The sequence below is a fragment of the Panthera tigris genome, chromosome X (genome assembly GCF_018350195.1).
Source record: "Panthera tigris isolate Pti1 chromosome X, P.tigris_Pti1_mat1.1, whole genome shotgun sequence".
Classification (NCBI taxonomy): domain Eukaryota; kingdom Metazoa; phylum Chordata; class Mammalia; order Carnivora; family Felidae; genus Panthera; species Panthera tigris.
In genome coordinates, this window is record NC_056677.1 from 94,502,220 (window position 1) to 94,517,424 (window position 15,205).

Sequence of the window (15,205 nt, forward strand, 5' to 3'; positions counted from 1 at the left end):
CTTAGCAAATATCTGCTGGAAGTAGACCCAAAGTCTGAGTACAAAGTGGCAGCTGATAGAAAAGGATGACACAAGGAAACTTGTAAAGGAGTCACGGATCACTTAGCTTAAGGCCACTTAGTAAACCAGTGCTTTATTTTAATATTTTAGAATTGGATCACTTTTTAAACCTCTCCCCCCGCAAATGTACATATGCATTAAATTTGACCTATAAATTTACAGTATTATTTCATTCATCCATGGTTGAACTAACCAGAACTAGCCCCGATTCCTTTTCTACTCCCCTACTCAAAAAATACTAGGGGCGCCCGGCAGGCTCAGTCAGTTGAGCGTGCTAGTCTCAGTCTCGGGATTTTGAATTTGATCCCCACGTAGGGTATAGAGATTACTTAAAAATAAAATCTTTAAGGGGCGCCTGGGTGGTTCAGGCAGTTGAGCCCGACTCTTGATTTCAGCTCAGGTCGTGATCCCAGGGTTGTGGGGTCAAGCCCTGCGTCACGCTCCGTGCTGAGCGTGGAACCTGCTTGAGATTCTCTTTCTCTCTCCTCTGCCCTTCTTCCCTGCTCACATGCTGTCTCTCTAAAAAAAAATAATAATGGGGTGCCTGGATGGCTCAGTCGGTTGAGCATCTGACTTCGGGTCAGGTCATGATCTCGCGGTCTGTGACTTCAAGCCCTGCGTTGGGCTCTGTGCTGACAGCTCAGAGCCCGGACCCTGCTTCGGATTCCATGTCTCCCTCTCTTTATGCTTTTCCAGTTTCAAGTAACTTATTGGTGTAGTATTATAGGCATGTAAAATGAGTACTCGTGTGTAGCTTAGAATGTATAAATGTGTAGAAAGAAGAAGTAAATTCATGAGTATAGAGGGTTCATTTAACCACAAAAATTTTTTTAATGTAAAACTGATCACATCAGTTACTTCTGGGAGATATTGGGGAAGGATTACAAGGGACAGAAGATTATTAAAACTTCATAAACCTCTAAATTGCTTAACTGATTATAAATTTGCATTCTTTAATTTTAAAATAAAATGAATAGATTTTTAAAAACAGGCATGTATCTGGGGGCACCTGGGTAGCTCAGTTGGTTAAGTGTCCGACTCTCGATCTTGGCTCAGGTCATGATCTCATGGTTTGTGAGACTGAGCCCCACATTGAAGCTTTGCACTGGCAGCATGGAGCCTGCTTAGGATTCTCTCTCTCTCTCTTTCTCTCTCTCTCAATATAAAGAAATGAACTTTAAAAAAATAAAAACAGTAAAAAGCATGTATCTAGAGAGAACGTGTAGAGAATGTTTGGAGATTCATATTGGAGAAAACCTCTAGATCTGTACAGAGGAAATGAAATAATCTTACATATGCTTTCATATTATATGCACATATACAAGGTGTTGCATTAATATATAAACTTTGTGAATATTCTTAATAGGAGAAACTCGTGAAGAAAGAACCTTCCGTAACTGGATGAACTCTCTTGGTGTTAATCCCCATGTAAACCATCTCTATGCGTAAGCTTTTCTACTTTTCTTATAAACAATTAGGAACGTCATGAGTGGATGCCACAGAAATAATTACAGCTCTAAACATTTTCTAAATGTTAGTTTACAGGGTGCCTGGTGGAGTGGCTGACTCCTAATTCAGCTCAAGATTGAACCCCGTGTTGGGCTCCGCACTGAGCGTAGAGGCTGCTTAAGATTCCGTCTCTCCCCTGCCTCCCTCTGCCCCTTTCCCCATTTGCACGCACTCTCTCCCTCTCTCTCAAAAAAAGTTAGTTTACAATGGTCATTTATAGTGGAAAATGCTTAGTGGTGACATCCATCATTATTTTCCAGATATGCAGAAGCCCAGATTATTTCTCTATATGATCATTAAGTGAAAGAATGTAAGGATGTCTTTCTAACACCCTAGGGAACAGATAGTTAATATTTTGAAACAGAGACCAAGAAATGCCTTAGGTAGACCATCCATGATGTCTTGAGGCCTTCGTGTTCACTGTTCTCTCAGCATGGAATGTTCTTTTCTGCCTCTAATGCCTTACTCCCTTACTATATTCAAACCACGAATTCAGACCCGGCCCAGCACCTAACGCTCCTTAACCCTAACCCTAGTTCTTTTTTATCTCCATAGCAGTTATATACACCCCCAAATCAAATGATCTGTTTATCCATATACTTGTTTATTGTCTCTCTCTGTAACTCTAAAGTAAGGCCAGGGAATTTTTGTCCTATTGCCCAGCTTCTAGAATAGTCCCTTGCAAAAAGTAAGCTCTCAATAAATATTTCAAGTGAGCAAGATGATGTTACCTTTGTTTTGGGGACAGACTGATAGAAAATAGGAGCCTGGGGTATTATCTGTGGTTTTCTAGGTTTTATTTACTTTTTTAATTCAAATCCCATTTAGTTAATATAGTTGTGATAACGATTTCAGGAGTAGAATTTAGTGGTTCATCACTTACATACAACACCCAGCGCTCATCCCAACAAGTGCCCTCCTTAATGCCTATCACCCATTTTCCCCTCTCTCCCACTCCCCCATCAACCCTCAGTTTGTTCTCTGTATTTCAGTCTCTTATGGTTTGCATCCCTCTCTGTTTTTATCTTATTTTTCCTTCCCTTCCCCTATGTTCATCTGTTTTGTTTCTTAAATTCCACATATGAGTGAAATCATACAATATTTGTCATTCTCTGCCTGACTTATTTCGCTTAGCATCATACGCTCTAGTTCCATCCCTGTTGATGCAAATGGCAAGATTTCATTCTTTTTGATGGCTGAGTAATATTCCATTGTGTATATATACCACAGCTTCTTCAGCTATTCTTCCATCGTTGGTCAGGTTTTCTATGTTTTAGTCACCACTGTACTGTTACTGCTTTTCATGAAACCAAGTCTGGCTGTCTGAAAACACTGATTGAATTCTTTTTAAATCTTTAGTGACCTACAAGACGCCTTGGTAATCTTACAGTTGTATGAACGAATTAAAGTTCCTGTTGACTGGAGTAAGGTCAATAAACCTCCATACCCAAAACTCGGAGCCAACATGAAAAAGGTAGATCATTCAGTCGCCACACAGATTTGTTACGGGCTGTTTTTATTCTCCGTGTGTTTCTTTCGTTTAGAACACTCTTGAGTCTGAGCTTCTTGAGAACAGGAACTGTGTCTTGACTTCTTTTGATGTGTGGAGCACCCCGCGTCGCAAACACGTACTCACGTATGTGCGCGGAGTAAACAGATGAGAAATCTTTAACCGTTTACCTTCTGTGCGTTTACAGCTGGAAAACTGCAACTATGCTGTTGAACTGGGGAAGCATCCTGCCAAATTCTCCCTGGTCGGTATTGGAGGGCAGGACCTGAATGATGGAAACCAAACTCTGACTTTAGCTTTGGTCTGGCAGCTGATGAGAAGGTACGGTACGCAGTTCGAGCTGTTCACGCTTCGCTGCAATCAATGGTCTGTGATCTACTTCTTGTTACTTTCAGGCAGACGTGTCAGTGACTATGTCTTTGAAATGTTTGTATTTAGACTCTTAAGTGGGCTTAAGTAACGAATACATGCTGGGTGTTCAGTGGGAGATGCCTCCTTGAAAGCCAGGCAGCAGAACTGTGAATATTTCCTGGTTTTATTTTTTTTAAGTTTTTTACATTTATTTTGAGAGAGAGGAGCATGAGTCGGGGAGGGGCAGAGAGAGAGAATCCCACACAGGCTGTCAGCACATAGATCTGACGTGGGGCTCGATCTATAAGATCATGAGATCATGACCTGAGCTGAAATCAAGATGCTTAACCAACTGAGCCACCCAGGCACCCCTGTTCACCTGTTTTACTAGGAAGCCTGGCATGCAGACTTGAGCTTCATTTAGTGTCAGTGAATTAAAAAAAAAAAGAAGCAAAAATTATGAACAGTCCCTGGATCCATTTGAATTTTTTTTTCATATAATATGAATTTCCTTCCATGAAATCTTTAGTCTTTCAAACCCAAGGGATAAAAGAAATAGAAGACAAAGCACCTTTCTATTGTTTGCATATTTTTCCCTAAAATAGATTGGGACCTAGGGCGCCTGGGTGGCTCAGTCAGTTAAGCATCGGACTCTTTTCTTTTTTAAGTGTTATTTATTTTGAGAAAGAGAGAGAGAGAGAGTGCAAGTGGGGAAAGCACAGAGAAATAAGGAGAGAGGGAATCCCAAGTAGGCTCCACACCATCGGCACAGAGCCTGATACAGGGCTCAAACCTACGAACCATGAGATCATGACCCGAGTCAAACAGCTGAGCCACCCAGGCGCCAAGCATCTGACTCTTGATTTCAGCTCGGGTCATGATCTCAAGGTTTGTGAGTTCAAGCCCCACGTCCGGCTCTGTGCTGACGGTGTGGCACCTGCTAGGGATTCTCTCTCTCTCTCTCTCTCTCTCTCTCAAAATAAATAATTTTTTTAAGTAGATTAGGACCTTTTCTTCCACCTCCTCTATTTTTGTTTTCCTTATTATTAGTTTATGTTACAGTTCTAAGTTACATAGGCTCCCCCCCCCAAATTTCATGTTTTTCTTTTCAAATTTTTATTTAAATTCTAGTGCGTTAACATACAGTGCAATATTGGCGTCAGCAGAATTCGGTGATTCATCACTTACAACAACACTGCTTCTTCTTTCAGATATACCCTCAATGTTCTGGAAGACCTTGGAGATGGGCAGAAAGCTAATGACGACATCATCGTAAGCTGGGTGAACAGAACATTGAGTGAGGCTGGAAAATCAACTTCCATTCAGAGTTTTAAGGTAAGAGTTCCACATTTGACTCTTAGACGTTATGTTTGCCGGAAAGTGCCAGTAATTTGGAAGGGCAGCCGTTGGGTTTCTTCGTCAGTGCAAGACTCTCTTAATTCACTGGGCTTTGTAATCTATAAGCAATCTATAAGTAATCACGTGTTAATTTGTGCATACTGAAACTCTCAGGTTCATTGTCCTTTTTACACTAGGACAAGACGATCAGCTCCAGCTTGGCGGTTGTGGATTTAATTGATGCCATCCAGCCGGGCTGCATAAACTACGACCTTGTTAAGAGTGGCAATCTGACAGAAGATGACAAGCATAATAATGCCAAGTAAGAGATACCAATGATAGTAGTGATTAATATCCTGGCAAGAGCACAGGCTTTGGAGCCGGGCACGTCCGCATTCTTGCTCAGATTCTGCCGCTGAACAATGGCGTTATCTGAGGGGCGCCCAGGTGGGTGGCTCAGTCAGTGAAGTGTCCGACCCTTGGTTTCAGCTCAGGTCATGATCTCATGTTTCGTGAGTTCGGGCCCTGCATTGGGCTCTGCGTTGGCCGCGTGGAGCCTGCTTGGGATTCTCTCTTTCCTCTCTCCTGCCCTCCCCCTGCTTGTTCTCTCTCTGTCTCTCTCAAAGTAAATGAAAATAAACTTTAAAGGGGCGCCTGGGTGGCGCATTCAGTTCAGGGTCCCTCCGACTCTTGATATCAGCTCAGGCCATGATGTCACAGTTTGTGAGTTCAAGCCCCACATCGGGCTCTGCACTGATGGCGTGGAGCCTACTTGGGATTCTGTCTCTCCTTCTCTCTGCCCCTCCCCTGCTTGTGATCTCTCTCTCTCTCTCTCTTTCTCTCTCTGTCTCTCAAAATAAATAAACTTAAAAAAAATAGAGGTGCCTGAGTGGCTCAGTTGGTTGAGTGCCCAAATTTGGCTCAGGTCATGATCTCACAGCTCTGAGTTCGAGCCCTGTGTCGGCCTCTGTGCTGACAGCACAGAGTCTGGAGACTGCTTCGAGTTCTGTGTCTCCCTCTCTCTCTGCCTCTCCCCTGCTCATGCTCGCTCACTCTCTCTGTCTCTCTCTCAAAAACAAATAAACATTAAAAAAAATTTTTTTTTAATAATAAGCTTAAAAAAAAGAAGAATGGGGGCGCCTGGGTGGCGCAGTCGGTTGGGCGTCCGACTTCAGCCAGGTCACGATCTCGCGGTCCGTGAGTTCGAGCCCCGCGTCAGGCTCTGGCCTGATGGCTCGGAGCCTGGAGCCTGTTTCCGATTCTGTGTCTCCCTCTCTCTCTGCCCCTCCCCCGTTCATGCTCTGTCTCTCTCTGTCCCAAAAATAAATGAAAAACGTTGAAAAAAAAAATTAAAAAAAAAAAAAAAAAAAAGAAGAATGGTGTCACCTGAGGATACCTCTTTGAGCCTCAGACTCATCAGTAGATTGGGAACAAATAATACTTAGAGATTTTGAAATGAATAAAATATATATGAGCCTAGCATTGTGCCTGACATAGTAGGTGCTCAATCAGTTGTTGCTTTGGGGAATTACCGAAATAATATACTTTGGGTTTTAATGTGACTCAGCTACAGACTTACAAGAGGAAAATGAGCTAAGAACATTCATGCCGGGGCGCCTGGGTGGCTCAGTCGGTTAAGCGTCCGACTTCGGCTCAGGTCATGATCTCGCAGTCCGTGAGTTCAAGCCCCGCGTTGGGCTCTGTGCTGACAGGTCGGAGCCTGGGGCCTGCTTCGGATTCTGTGTCTCCCTCTCTCTCCCCCATTCGTGCTCTGTCTCTCTCTGTCTCAAAAATAAATAAACGTTAAAAAAAAAAAAAGAACAGGGGCGCCTGGGTGGCTTGATCGGTTAAGCGTCCGACTTTGGCTCAGGTCATGATCTCACAGTCCGTGAGTTCGAGCCCCGCGTCGGGCTCTGTGCTGACAGCTCAGAGCCTGGAGCCTGTTTCAGATTCTGTGTCTCCCTCTCTCTCTGCCCCTCCCCTGTTCATGCTCTGTCTCTCTCTGTCTCAAAAATAAATAAATGTTAAAAGAAAGAAAAAAAAACATTCATGCCGCAGATAAGAGTAGATAGAAATATTCTTTTTTGAAACACATTATTTACTGATGTCTTTTTTACTGGGCATAAAGCACCTTTACTACATATGTTGAGTTTATTATCTTGGTCCCTAAATGAGCAGGATGCTTAACCCTCCACTGAAACTACCTATGCCTTGAAAATTTTCTGCAAGCCAACGATATTGACAAGGGCTTTTCCACCTGTCCCTTCCCTTCCCCACCAAAGACCTAGACTGTGACTTGCTTTTACAGGTGACCCATGAAAGCTTGACTAGCATACACTGAAAATGAGCCCACCGAAAAACTTTCCTTTTTCAGTGACTTGGTCCTCTTCAAAGATTTGTGTCACAAAACACCTAGAAATGTCTCATGCATTAATTGAAGTGTGCTCTTGCAAATTTCCTCCACTGGACACATCAGTTCTTTCTTCCCGTATTTTGTGTACCTTTTCCGTTCCTTATTCTGACCACTCCGTTCATGTACCGTGTAGACTCCCTGCCCTTGACTTTTTGGAAGTATTCATTGTATCCACCAAAGCAGCTTGGATTTGACATGTGACACAGATTTCCACCCCCTTTCTCTAAGATCACATGAGAGTGTCTGTTATCCTATTACGTGTTCAATGAAACTGTCAACATTGATTATATAGCCAGTCTGGATAATTATATATATTTTTTATATATAATATATATTTTATATATACATATTTTTTCATTGTCATGTCATGTCAGTGCTCCAAAATTAATTCTCATTGCATATTGGAGAAATGGAGTGGATAAAATCTGTCCCAAATAGTAGAGCTTAAAAATCTGGTGTCACTTAAGAGTGACATCAAAAAAACCAAACCAAACCAAACCAAAACAAAACAAAACAAAACCAGGGGCGTCTGGGTGGTTCAGTTGATTAAGCGTCTGGAAAAAAAAACTGTGACGCACACCATAAACTAAATACTAAGTTTTGAAAATTGTTTGCATGAAAAAGAAGAGACAAGGGCTGAACTTATAATAATAGATTCTGAAAAATAAGTATTTAAAGACAAACATCCTAATGAAAAATAGGACGTGTGGATAGATCAGACTCCTTATAGAAAAGGAAATAAGCTATAAATACATAAATCGATGTTTCACCTGGCTGGTGTTTATAGGTATGCCTTTAAAAAGCGGCACTGAGGGGCACCTGGGTGGCTCAGTCGGTTAAGCGTCCGTCTCTCGATTTGGGCTCAGGTCATGATCTTGCAGTTCGTGAGATCGAGCCCCACATCAGGCTCTAGCTGATGGTGCAGAGCCTGCTTAGAATTCTGTCTCCCTCTCTCTCTGCCCCTCTCCCACACATGCATGCACTCTCTCTTTCTCTCTCTCAAAATAAATAGAAATAAACTTTAAAACAAAACAGAGAACAAAAAAAGCAAAATGTTCCCATCCGAACTCCCACACTATGAAAGTTTTGCATCCCAGCCAAATGATAAGAGGAAACCGACGTCTCCTCTCCTGTCCTTCGCTAACAAGAAGTTCATCTGAATTTCTGTTTCCTCCAAAAACAGGTACGCGGTGTCCATGGCTAGAAGAATTGGAGCCCGGGTGTATGCTCTCCCCGAAGACCTTGTGGAAGTAAAGCCCAAGATGGTCATGACCGTGTTTGCATGCTTGATGGGCAGGGGAATGAAGAGAGTGTAAAATAACCAATTTGAATACAAACAGCCTTGCTCCCAGGTGCATGGTTACCAGGTCAGCTATTTCCAGGTGATGTGCTCATGGCTTAAGGAACTGTTGGTCATCCTGAGAGCCCACAGGGGAAAGGGGTTGAATGAAAACGACTCCCCTTTCCCATCGCCGAGGTTGGATTTGTCAGGCACCCCTGAAATGTGCTCACGGCCAACTCATTTACTCTCTCCTCCTAGATTGCTGCCCTGGATACTTCCCATTGCTGTATGTTATGTCTGTGTATCTTTTTCCCTCCTAGAACATCCACATCTTGAGACGTGCTTAGATGATTGGAGATGAATATTCTTAGACCATAATTTTGCTTTCCATCCAGTATGCTCGTTCTCATTCGAGAACTGTGGTCGGAGGGTATTTGGATAGGAGTACCTTTTGCTTTCTCTTCGTAGTACTGAAAATTGGCAGAAGTAACTGGCTGTGCAGAGTGTAATAGAAGCTTTTCGTATTCTTTTATTCTGAAAATCAGTATCTTTTTACAGTATTCTTTCTACATGATCTTTTTTGTACATTTAAGAATATTTTGATTACATTAAATAAGACTGCTGATTTTGCTACTTTTTTTAAGGGGTCTTCAAGTAAGTAAAAACCATACATTATAGGTAGAGGAACAAAACGGACCTTCCAATTTGCATACCCTGGCCTCTCACACCCAAGCTGTAAACAATTGACGCATCTTATCTTAAAACACTTGGTTCAGTATATGCTTCTTTGTGTTACAACCTGTATCCTCAGACTCTCTCTTTGGATTTAAAAATGTTGTTGAATGACACGTTTGAGGAGAGAGTGTGCTCGGACCGTAGACAGGATATGCTAAGTGTACCATCAATTTTCCAGTTTTACACCTAAGACAAGGAGATGTGGTCACTAAAGAATAAAAATATGTATGTAGGACTTAATGTACTCTTGCTTTGTCCAGCTATTTGCTATAGTTTTCAAGATCATAATGTTACTCTAACTCTGAAAAGTGATGTAATCTGGTAGCAATGTATTAGTTCAAATAAAGGCATTTACATAATAATTAGTCTCTTCATGTTTCTGCCCCTTAGTTTGCCAGTAGCGCTTGCCAGATTCCCCCCCACCCCAACGTTCTCTTTTTCTGGCACACTATATAAAATGATGTTTGTGGGGGCGCCTGCGTGGCTCACTTGGTTAAGTGTCCGACTTCGGCTCAGGTCATGATCTTGCGGTTCGTGGGTTCGAGCCCCGCGTCGGGCTCTGTGCTGACAGCTCGGAGCCTGGAGCCTGCTTCGGATTCCGTGTCTCCCTCTCTTTCCACCCCTCCCCCACTCACACTGTGTCTCTCTTGCTCTCTCAAAAATAAACATTAAAATTTTTTTTTTTTTAAAAACGGCTTTAAGGAATAACTACAAGACAAGTTTACTGCAAACATACCGGAGTAACTGATAAGGACAATCACATCTTACGACCTGTCTTCTAAAGAAAAAGCTCCATTAGAAAAATGGGCAGGGGCATCTGGCTGGCTCAGTTGGTGGAACACGCAAGTCTTGATCTCAGGGGTCTGTGAGTTTGAGCCCCATGTTGGGTGTCGAGATTATTTAAAAATAAAATCTTTAGGGGCTCCTGGGTGGCTCAGTTAAGCATCTGACTTCAGCTCAGGTCATGATCGCACAGTTCATGAGTTCGACCCCCGAGTCGGGATCTGTGCTGACCGCTCAGAGCCCGGAGCCTGCTTCAAGTTCTGTGTCTCCCTCTCTCTGCTCCCCCGCCCACACCCAACTCACACTCAGTCTCTCTCTCAAAAATAAATATTAAAAAATAATCTTTTTAAAAAAAGAAAAAAATGGGCAAAGGAGTCCGATATTCAAAAAATTATAACCAATGAACATATAAAGGGAATGCTGGTTCTCACAAGTAATGAGGATTATGCAATTGAAACAAACCAAGAATTACTTTTTTTTTTTTTTAGACGGCTTTTAAGAGCAGTTTTAGGTTGGAAGCAAAATGGAAAGGTACAGAGAGTTCTGTACCACCTCCCCCCACACATGCATAGCCTCTCCAACTATCAACACCCCTCCCTGGAGCAGTATATTTGTTACAATTGGACCTACATTGACACATCACAATCACCCAAAGATCATAGTTGACGTTAGGGTTCACCCTTGCTGTTGTACATTCTGTGGGTTTTGACGAATGTATAATGACGTGCCCACCATTACAGCATCATACAGAATAGTTTCAACGCCCTAAAATTCCTCTGCGCTCTGCCCATTCATCCCTCCCCATCTGCTAAGCCCTGGAAACCACTGATCTTCTTAGTGTGTCCCTAGTTTTGCCATTTGCAGATATCCTATAGTTAGAATCATACGGTACTCAGCCTTTTCAGATTGGCTTTTTCACTTAGTGAAACATTTGAGAGAACTGCCTTTTTAACAAACTGCCTTTCATTGATTAAAAAAAAAAAAGTGGGGCGCCTGGGTGGCTCAGCCGGTTGAGCGTCGGACTTTGGCTCAGGTCATGATCTCACAGCTTGTGGGTTTGAGCCCCGCATCGGGCTCTGTGCTGACAGCTTGAAGCCTGGAGCCTGTTTCAGATTCTGTGTCTCCCTCTCTCTGCCCCTAACCCACTCGCATTCCGTCTCTGTCTCTCTCAAAAACAAACATTAAAAAAACAATGATAAATGATCTGTTGGTGGAGGTATGCAAATACAGGCTTTCTCTAATGCCCAGATGGAAGAATGATCAGTTTACGGCTGGTTGAAGGCAATTTGGTAACTACAGCCAAACTGAAAACGGTCGTATTTTTCCACTCGGCAGCCAGCAAATATAGCAATGTGCTATGATACATCTTGTATTGTAATGAAACAAGTCCAGCTACGTAATGCAATACTTTGGTAGTCATTAAAAACACTGCTGTGGGGGGTGCCTGGGTGGCTCAGTCGGTTGAGCGTCTGACTCGATTTCGGTTCAGGTCATGCTCTCACAGTTTGTGAGATCAAACCCTGCATCAGGCTCTGGCTGACAGTGTAGAGCCGGCTTGGGATTCTCTGTCTCCCTCTCTCCGCCCCTCCCCTGCTCGCACACATGCACACACACACTCTCAAATAAACTTTAAAAAATAAAAATAAGTAAATTTAAAAACTGCTATGACTATGTAAGGAAAGATGTCTCATTCTACCCCACTTTTAAAAATTAATGGTAGTATGTACAAATATACTTCTACTTGGGGAGGTGGAGTGGAACATCAAGGATTTTTTACTTGTTTTGGAAACCGTTCATTGCATCGTTTTGAAGTTTTTATTTCAATTCCAGTTAGTTAACATACAGTGTAAAATTAGTAAAATTAGTTGAATCACGATAGAGTGATTCAAGACTTCCATGCAACACCCCGTGCTCATCACAAGTGCCCTCCTTCATCCCCATCACCCATGTAAAAAAATTCTTTAAGGTTGTATTTAGGTAACCTCCACACCCAACAGGAAATTAAACAACATAGAGAGCTGCATGAAGCCCATTCTTTTTCTTGGGTGCTATAGTTGCTCATCTGGGACACAAACACTCATCATAACGTCAAATGGAACAAGGGAAGTTTGTATCAGGCAGGGGCACAAAGTCAGAAAGTATAGATTTTTACAGTGGTAGGGACGCCTGGGTGCCTCGGTCGGTTAAGGATTTCCAACAGCATGGAACCAGCTTGGGTTTCTCTCCCTCCCTCTCTCTCTGTCCCTCCCCTGCTTGTACGCTCTCTCTCAAAATATAATGTTTACAGTGGCAGACAGAATGCGTAGGGGTTAGAGATGGTGGCGATCAGTAAAATCCCCAATGCGACGTGATGCTTTGGCTGGTTCTTCATTTCTTACAAGTTTGACGGGCGATAAAAAGGGCCAGGTAGGTAGGTTTTTAATCCTGCAGGTTCCTTTTTGAGGTCCAGATTTGACCCATCCTTGTTTCCTGGTTTCAAAATCCTATTTCAAAACTGCTGCATTCAGATTTCACAGAAGGGGCTCCTCCTAAGGCTGGACAGCTTAGACACATACGTAAGACAGCCTTCTCACAGTCCAAAATCACCAATGCAAAATGGAAATAGCCCCTGACGTATGGGAACTGGCCTGGCACTCACAGCTATGCCTTGTTCTCCTGTGAGCATAAACGCATTCGTAGAACACCAGCATCCTCTGTGTTGGTGATGAAGGCAGACAAAATAGGAACGCTATCCAACTCTCAGAAATGAACAAACATCTCCCTCTCCTGGCTGATATGAGATATTGCTGCTGCTTTTTCTTCATTCCCAGTACAGCTTGAGCCTGGGTATAATCTAGTATGGTTTTGCAATGTTGATTGTAAATATTTCTTGTCTTTAGTCACTTACGACTTAAACTGTGTCTCTAGCAACTTTTCTTAATAATTTTTAAAAAGTTTATTTATTATTGAGAGAGACAGAGAGAGAGAGAGAGCACAAATTGGGAAAAGGCAGAGAGAATCCAAAGCAGGCTCCAGGCTCTGAGCTCTCAGCACAGAGCCCGACGTGGGGCTCGAACCCACAGACTGTAAGATCATGACCTGAGCCGAAGTCAGACACTTAACCGACTGAGCCACCCAGGCACCCCTCTAACAACTATTCTTGATTTCACCTTTCCCAAATGCAGGCTTCAAATTCAGACTACATAATAAAATTATTAAGAGGTCTTTTATGCTTCAAATATCTTTGGGTTTCCTGAAATGGCCATTAGAGAATACAAAGATTGTTCCTGTAAAAGAAAGGACAATTCTGGAGCACCTGGGTGGCCAGTCAGTTGAGCAGCTGACTCTTGATTTTGGCTGAGGTCCAGATCCTAGGGTCATGGGATCGAGCCCTGCAGCAGGCTCCACACTGACCATGCAGCCTGCTTAAGATTGTCTCTCCCTCTGCCCCCTCCCTTGCTTGCGTACTTGCTTTCTCTCAAATTAAGAAAGAAAAATTTTTTTAATGTTTATTTATTCTTGAGAGAGAGAGAGAGAGAGAGAGAGAGAGAGAGTGCAAGCAAGGGAGGGGCAGAGGGAGAGGGAGACACAGAATCCGAAGCAGGCTTCAGGCTCCAAGCTGTCAGCACAGAGCCCGACGCGGGGCTCGAACTCACAAACCATGAGATCATGACCTGAGCTGAAATCAAGAGTAGGATGCTTAATGGACTGAGCCACCCAGGTGCCCCTTAGGAGATTATCTATGCCCTAGACAGACCTTCTAAAGACTCTCCAATGACGATGCTTTAGTTGTAGTTGTTAACGGTTCGAACACAAAAAAAGGAAAGCTAAAAATTGCTGAACAGGATATGCTATCGCAATCTTAAATTTCTCCTTAAAATATAAGCTTCTCATGGAAATTAAATTGGTTCAGATGGCTCAATGAATTGCCCTTGCTCAGACTTACCGTCTGACAAAATATAAAAAGAGGATACTTTACATGGATAGTAAGTATGTGATTTTAGGTTAGTCCACAATGTCAACATGGCTTAGAAACAAAGAGATTTCCTGACCTCTCCAGGAACCCCTATAAAATAAATGCTGAGTTAAAAGACCTTGAGATGTTGGGGTGCCTGCCTCAGTCGGTTGGGCAGCCAACTTCGGCTCAGGTCATGATCTCACGATTCATGAGTTTGAGCCCCACATCAGGCTCTGCACTGTCAGCACGGAGCCTCCTTGGGATCCTCTCTCTCTCTCTCTCTCTCTCTCTCCTAAAAATAAACTTTTTTTTTAAGTATCTTGTTACTTGGTATTGGTCAACAACTGGCATTATCCGTAAAACCCCAAGACATTGGTACTTGAGTTTTTGTAAACATATAAAACTTTTAATACATATGCCTCACTTCCTCCCACTCCTCTGGAATCCATTCGATCAGAACACCTTCAACAGAAGGTTCTTAGGAATCCTCCAGAAGCTGCTGACAGCAGAAGTGGATGACTTACGCCCGACAACAAAACAAGCCGTTGACATCAGAAGTGGAGAGGTTCCAGCCAAGGTGACAGAATGAGATTAATTTTCTGACTTTTCTTTATGCCCTCTAGCACGTTAATGTGACCTCCTTTATTTTCATCGTATTGTTTTGAACCCCCCAGTGGTCTTCCTCTGGCACTTGAGGGAAAACAAAATTCTCTTATACGTTTTCTTCCCAGGTCGTAGCAACTGCTCTGAATTTAACTAATGGCTGGATCTAACATCCTCCAGCAGACCCCGCTGACCGTGATTTAATACCAATTCCTTTCAACATCGCAGAAGGTAGATTCCCTTTTATAGGCCCCTTCTGGTATGTAATAAACTTCCCTCCTATCATTAGTCCTGACCTTCAGCCTTATGAAAATAGACCTTGACCTCACATTATCAGAATGCTTCTGCTAAGGCTATATGATAATACTATCAGCAAAACCAAGCCACTCGGGAGTAGACCGTACTATTGACACTCTCCCGACCACGAAAGTCAGTAAATTACTTCCAGAAAAACACATCCTTCCCTGCTTTGCTGAATTTTTTCTAGCTTCACTCAAGAAATCTACCACCAGGGGGTGCCTGGGTCGGTCGGTTGAGCATCTGACTTCAGCTCAGGTCAAGATCTCAAGGCTCAGGAGTTCGAGCCCCCCATGGGGCTCTCTGCTGTCAGCACAGAGCACGCTTTGGGTCCTCTGTTTCCTTCTCTGTCTGCTCCCCACCCCCCTGATCATGCTCTCTGTCTCT

At 43.0% G+C, this 15,205-nt stretch overlaps 1 protein-coding gene across 4 annotated transcripts in view; it reads left to right on the forward strand.

Moving 5' to 3' along the window:
• Nucleotides 1–9,560, forward strand: part of PLS3 (plastin 3) — a 90,993-nt gene extending 81,433 nt beyond the window's left edge. For all 4 annotated transcript variants that reach the window (XM_042974026.1, XM_042974027.1, XM_015535874.2 and 1 more), the window contains 6 exons: nucleotides 1,427–1,505; nucleotides 2,929–3,043; nucleotides 3,267–3,400; nucleotides 4,642–4,765; nucleotides 4,966–5,090; nucleotides 8,365–9,560. In XM_042974026.1, coding sequence (XP_042829960.1) covers nucleotides 1,427–1,505; nucleotides 2,929–3,043; nucleotides 3,267–3,400; nucleotides 4,642–4,765; nucleotides 4,966–5,090; nucleotides 8,365–8,497 — 710 coding nt within the window. In that variant the 3' untranslated portion in view covers nucleotides 8,498–9,560. The remainder of the gene's footprint in view (nucleotides 1–1,426; nucleotides 1,506–2,928; nucleotides 3,044–3,266; nucleotides 3,401–4,641; nucleotides 4,766–4,965; nucleotides 5,091–8,364) is intronic.
• The last annotated feature ends 5,645 nt before the right edge of the window (nucleotides 9,561–15,205 follow it).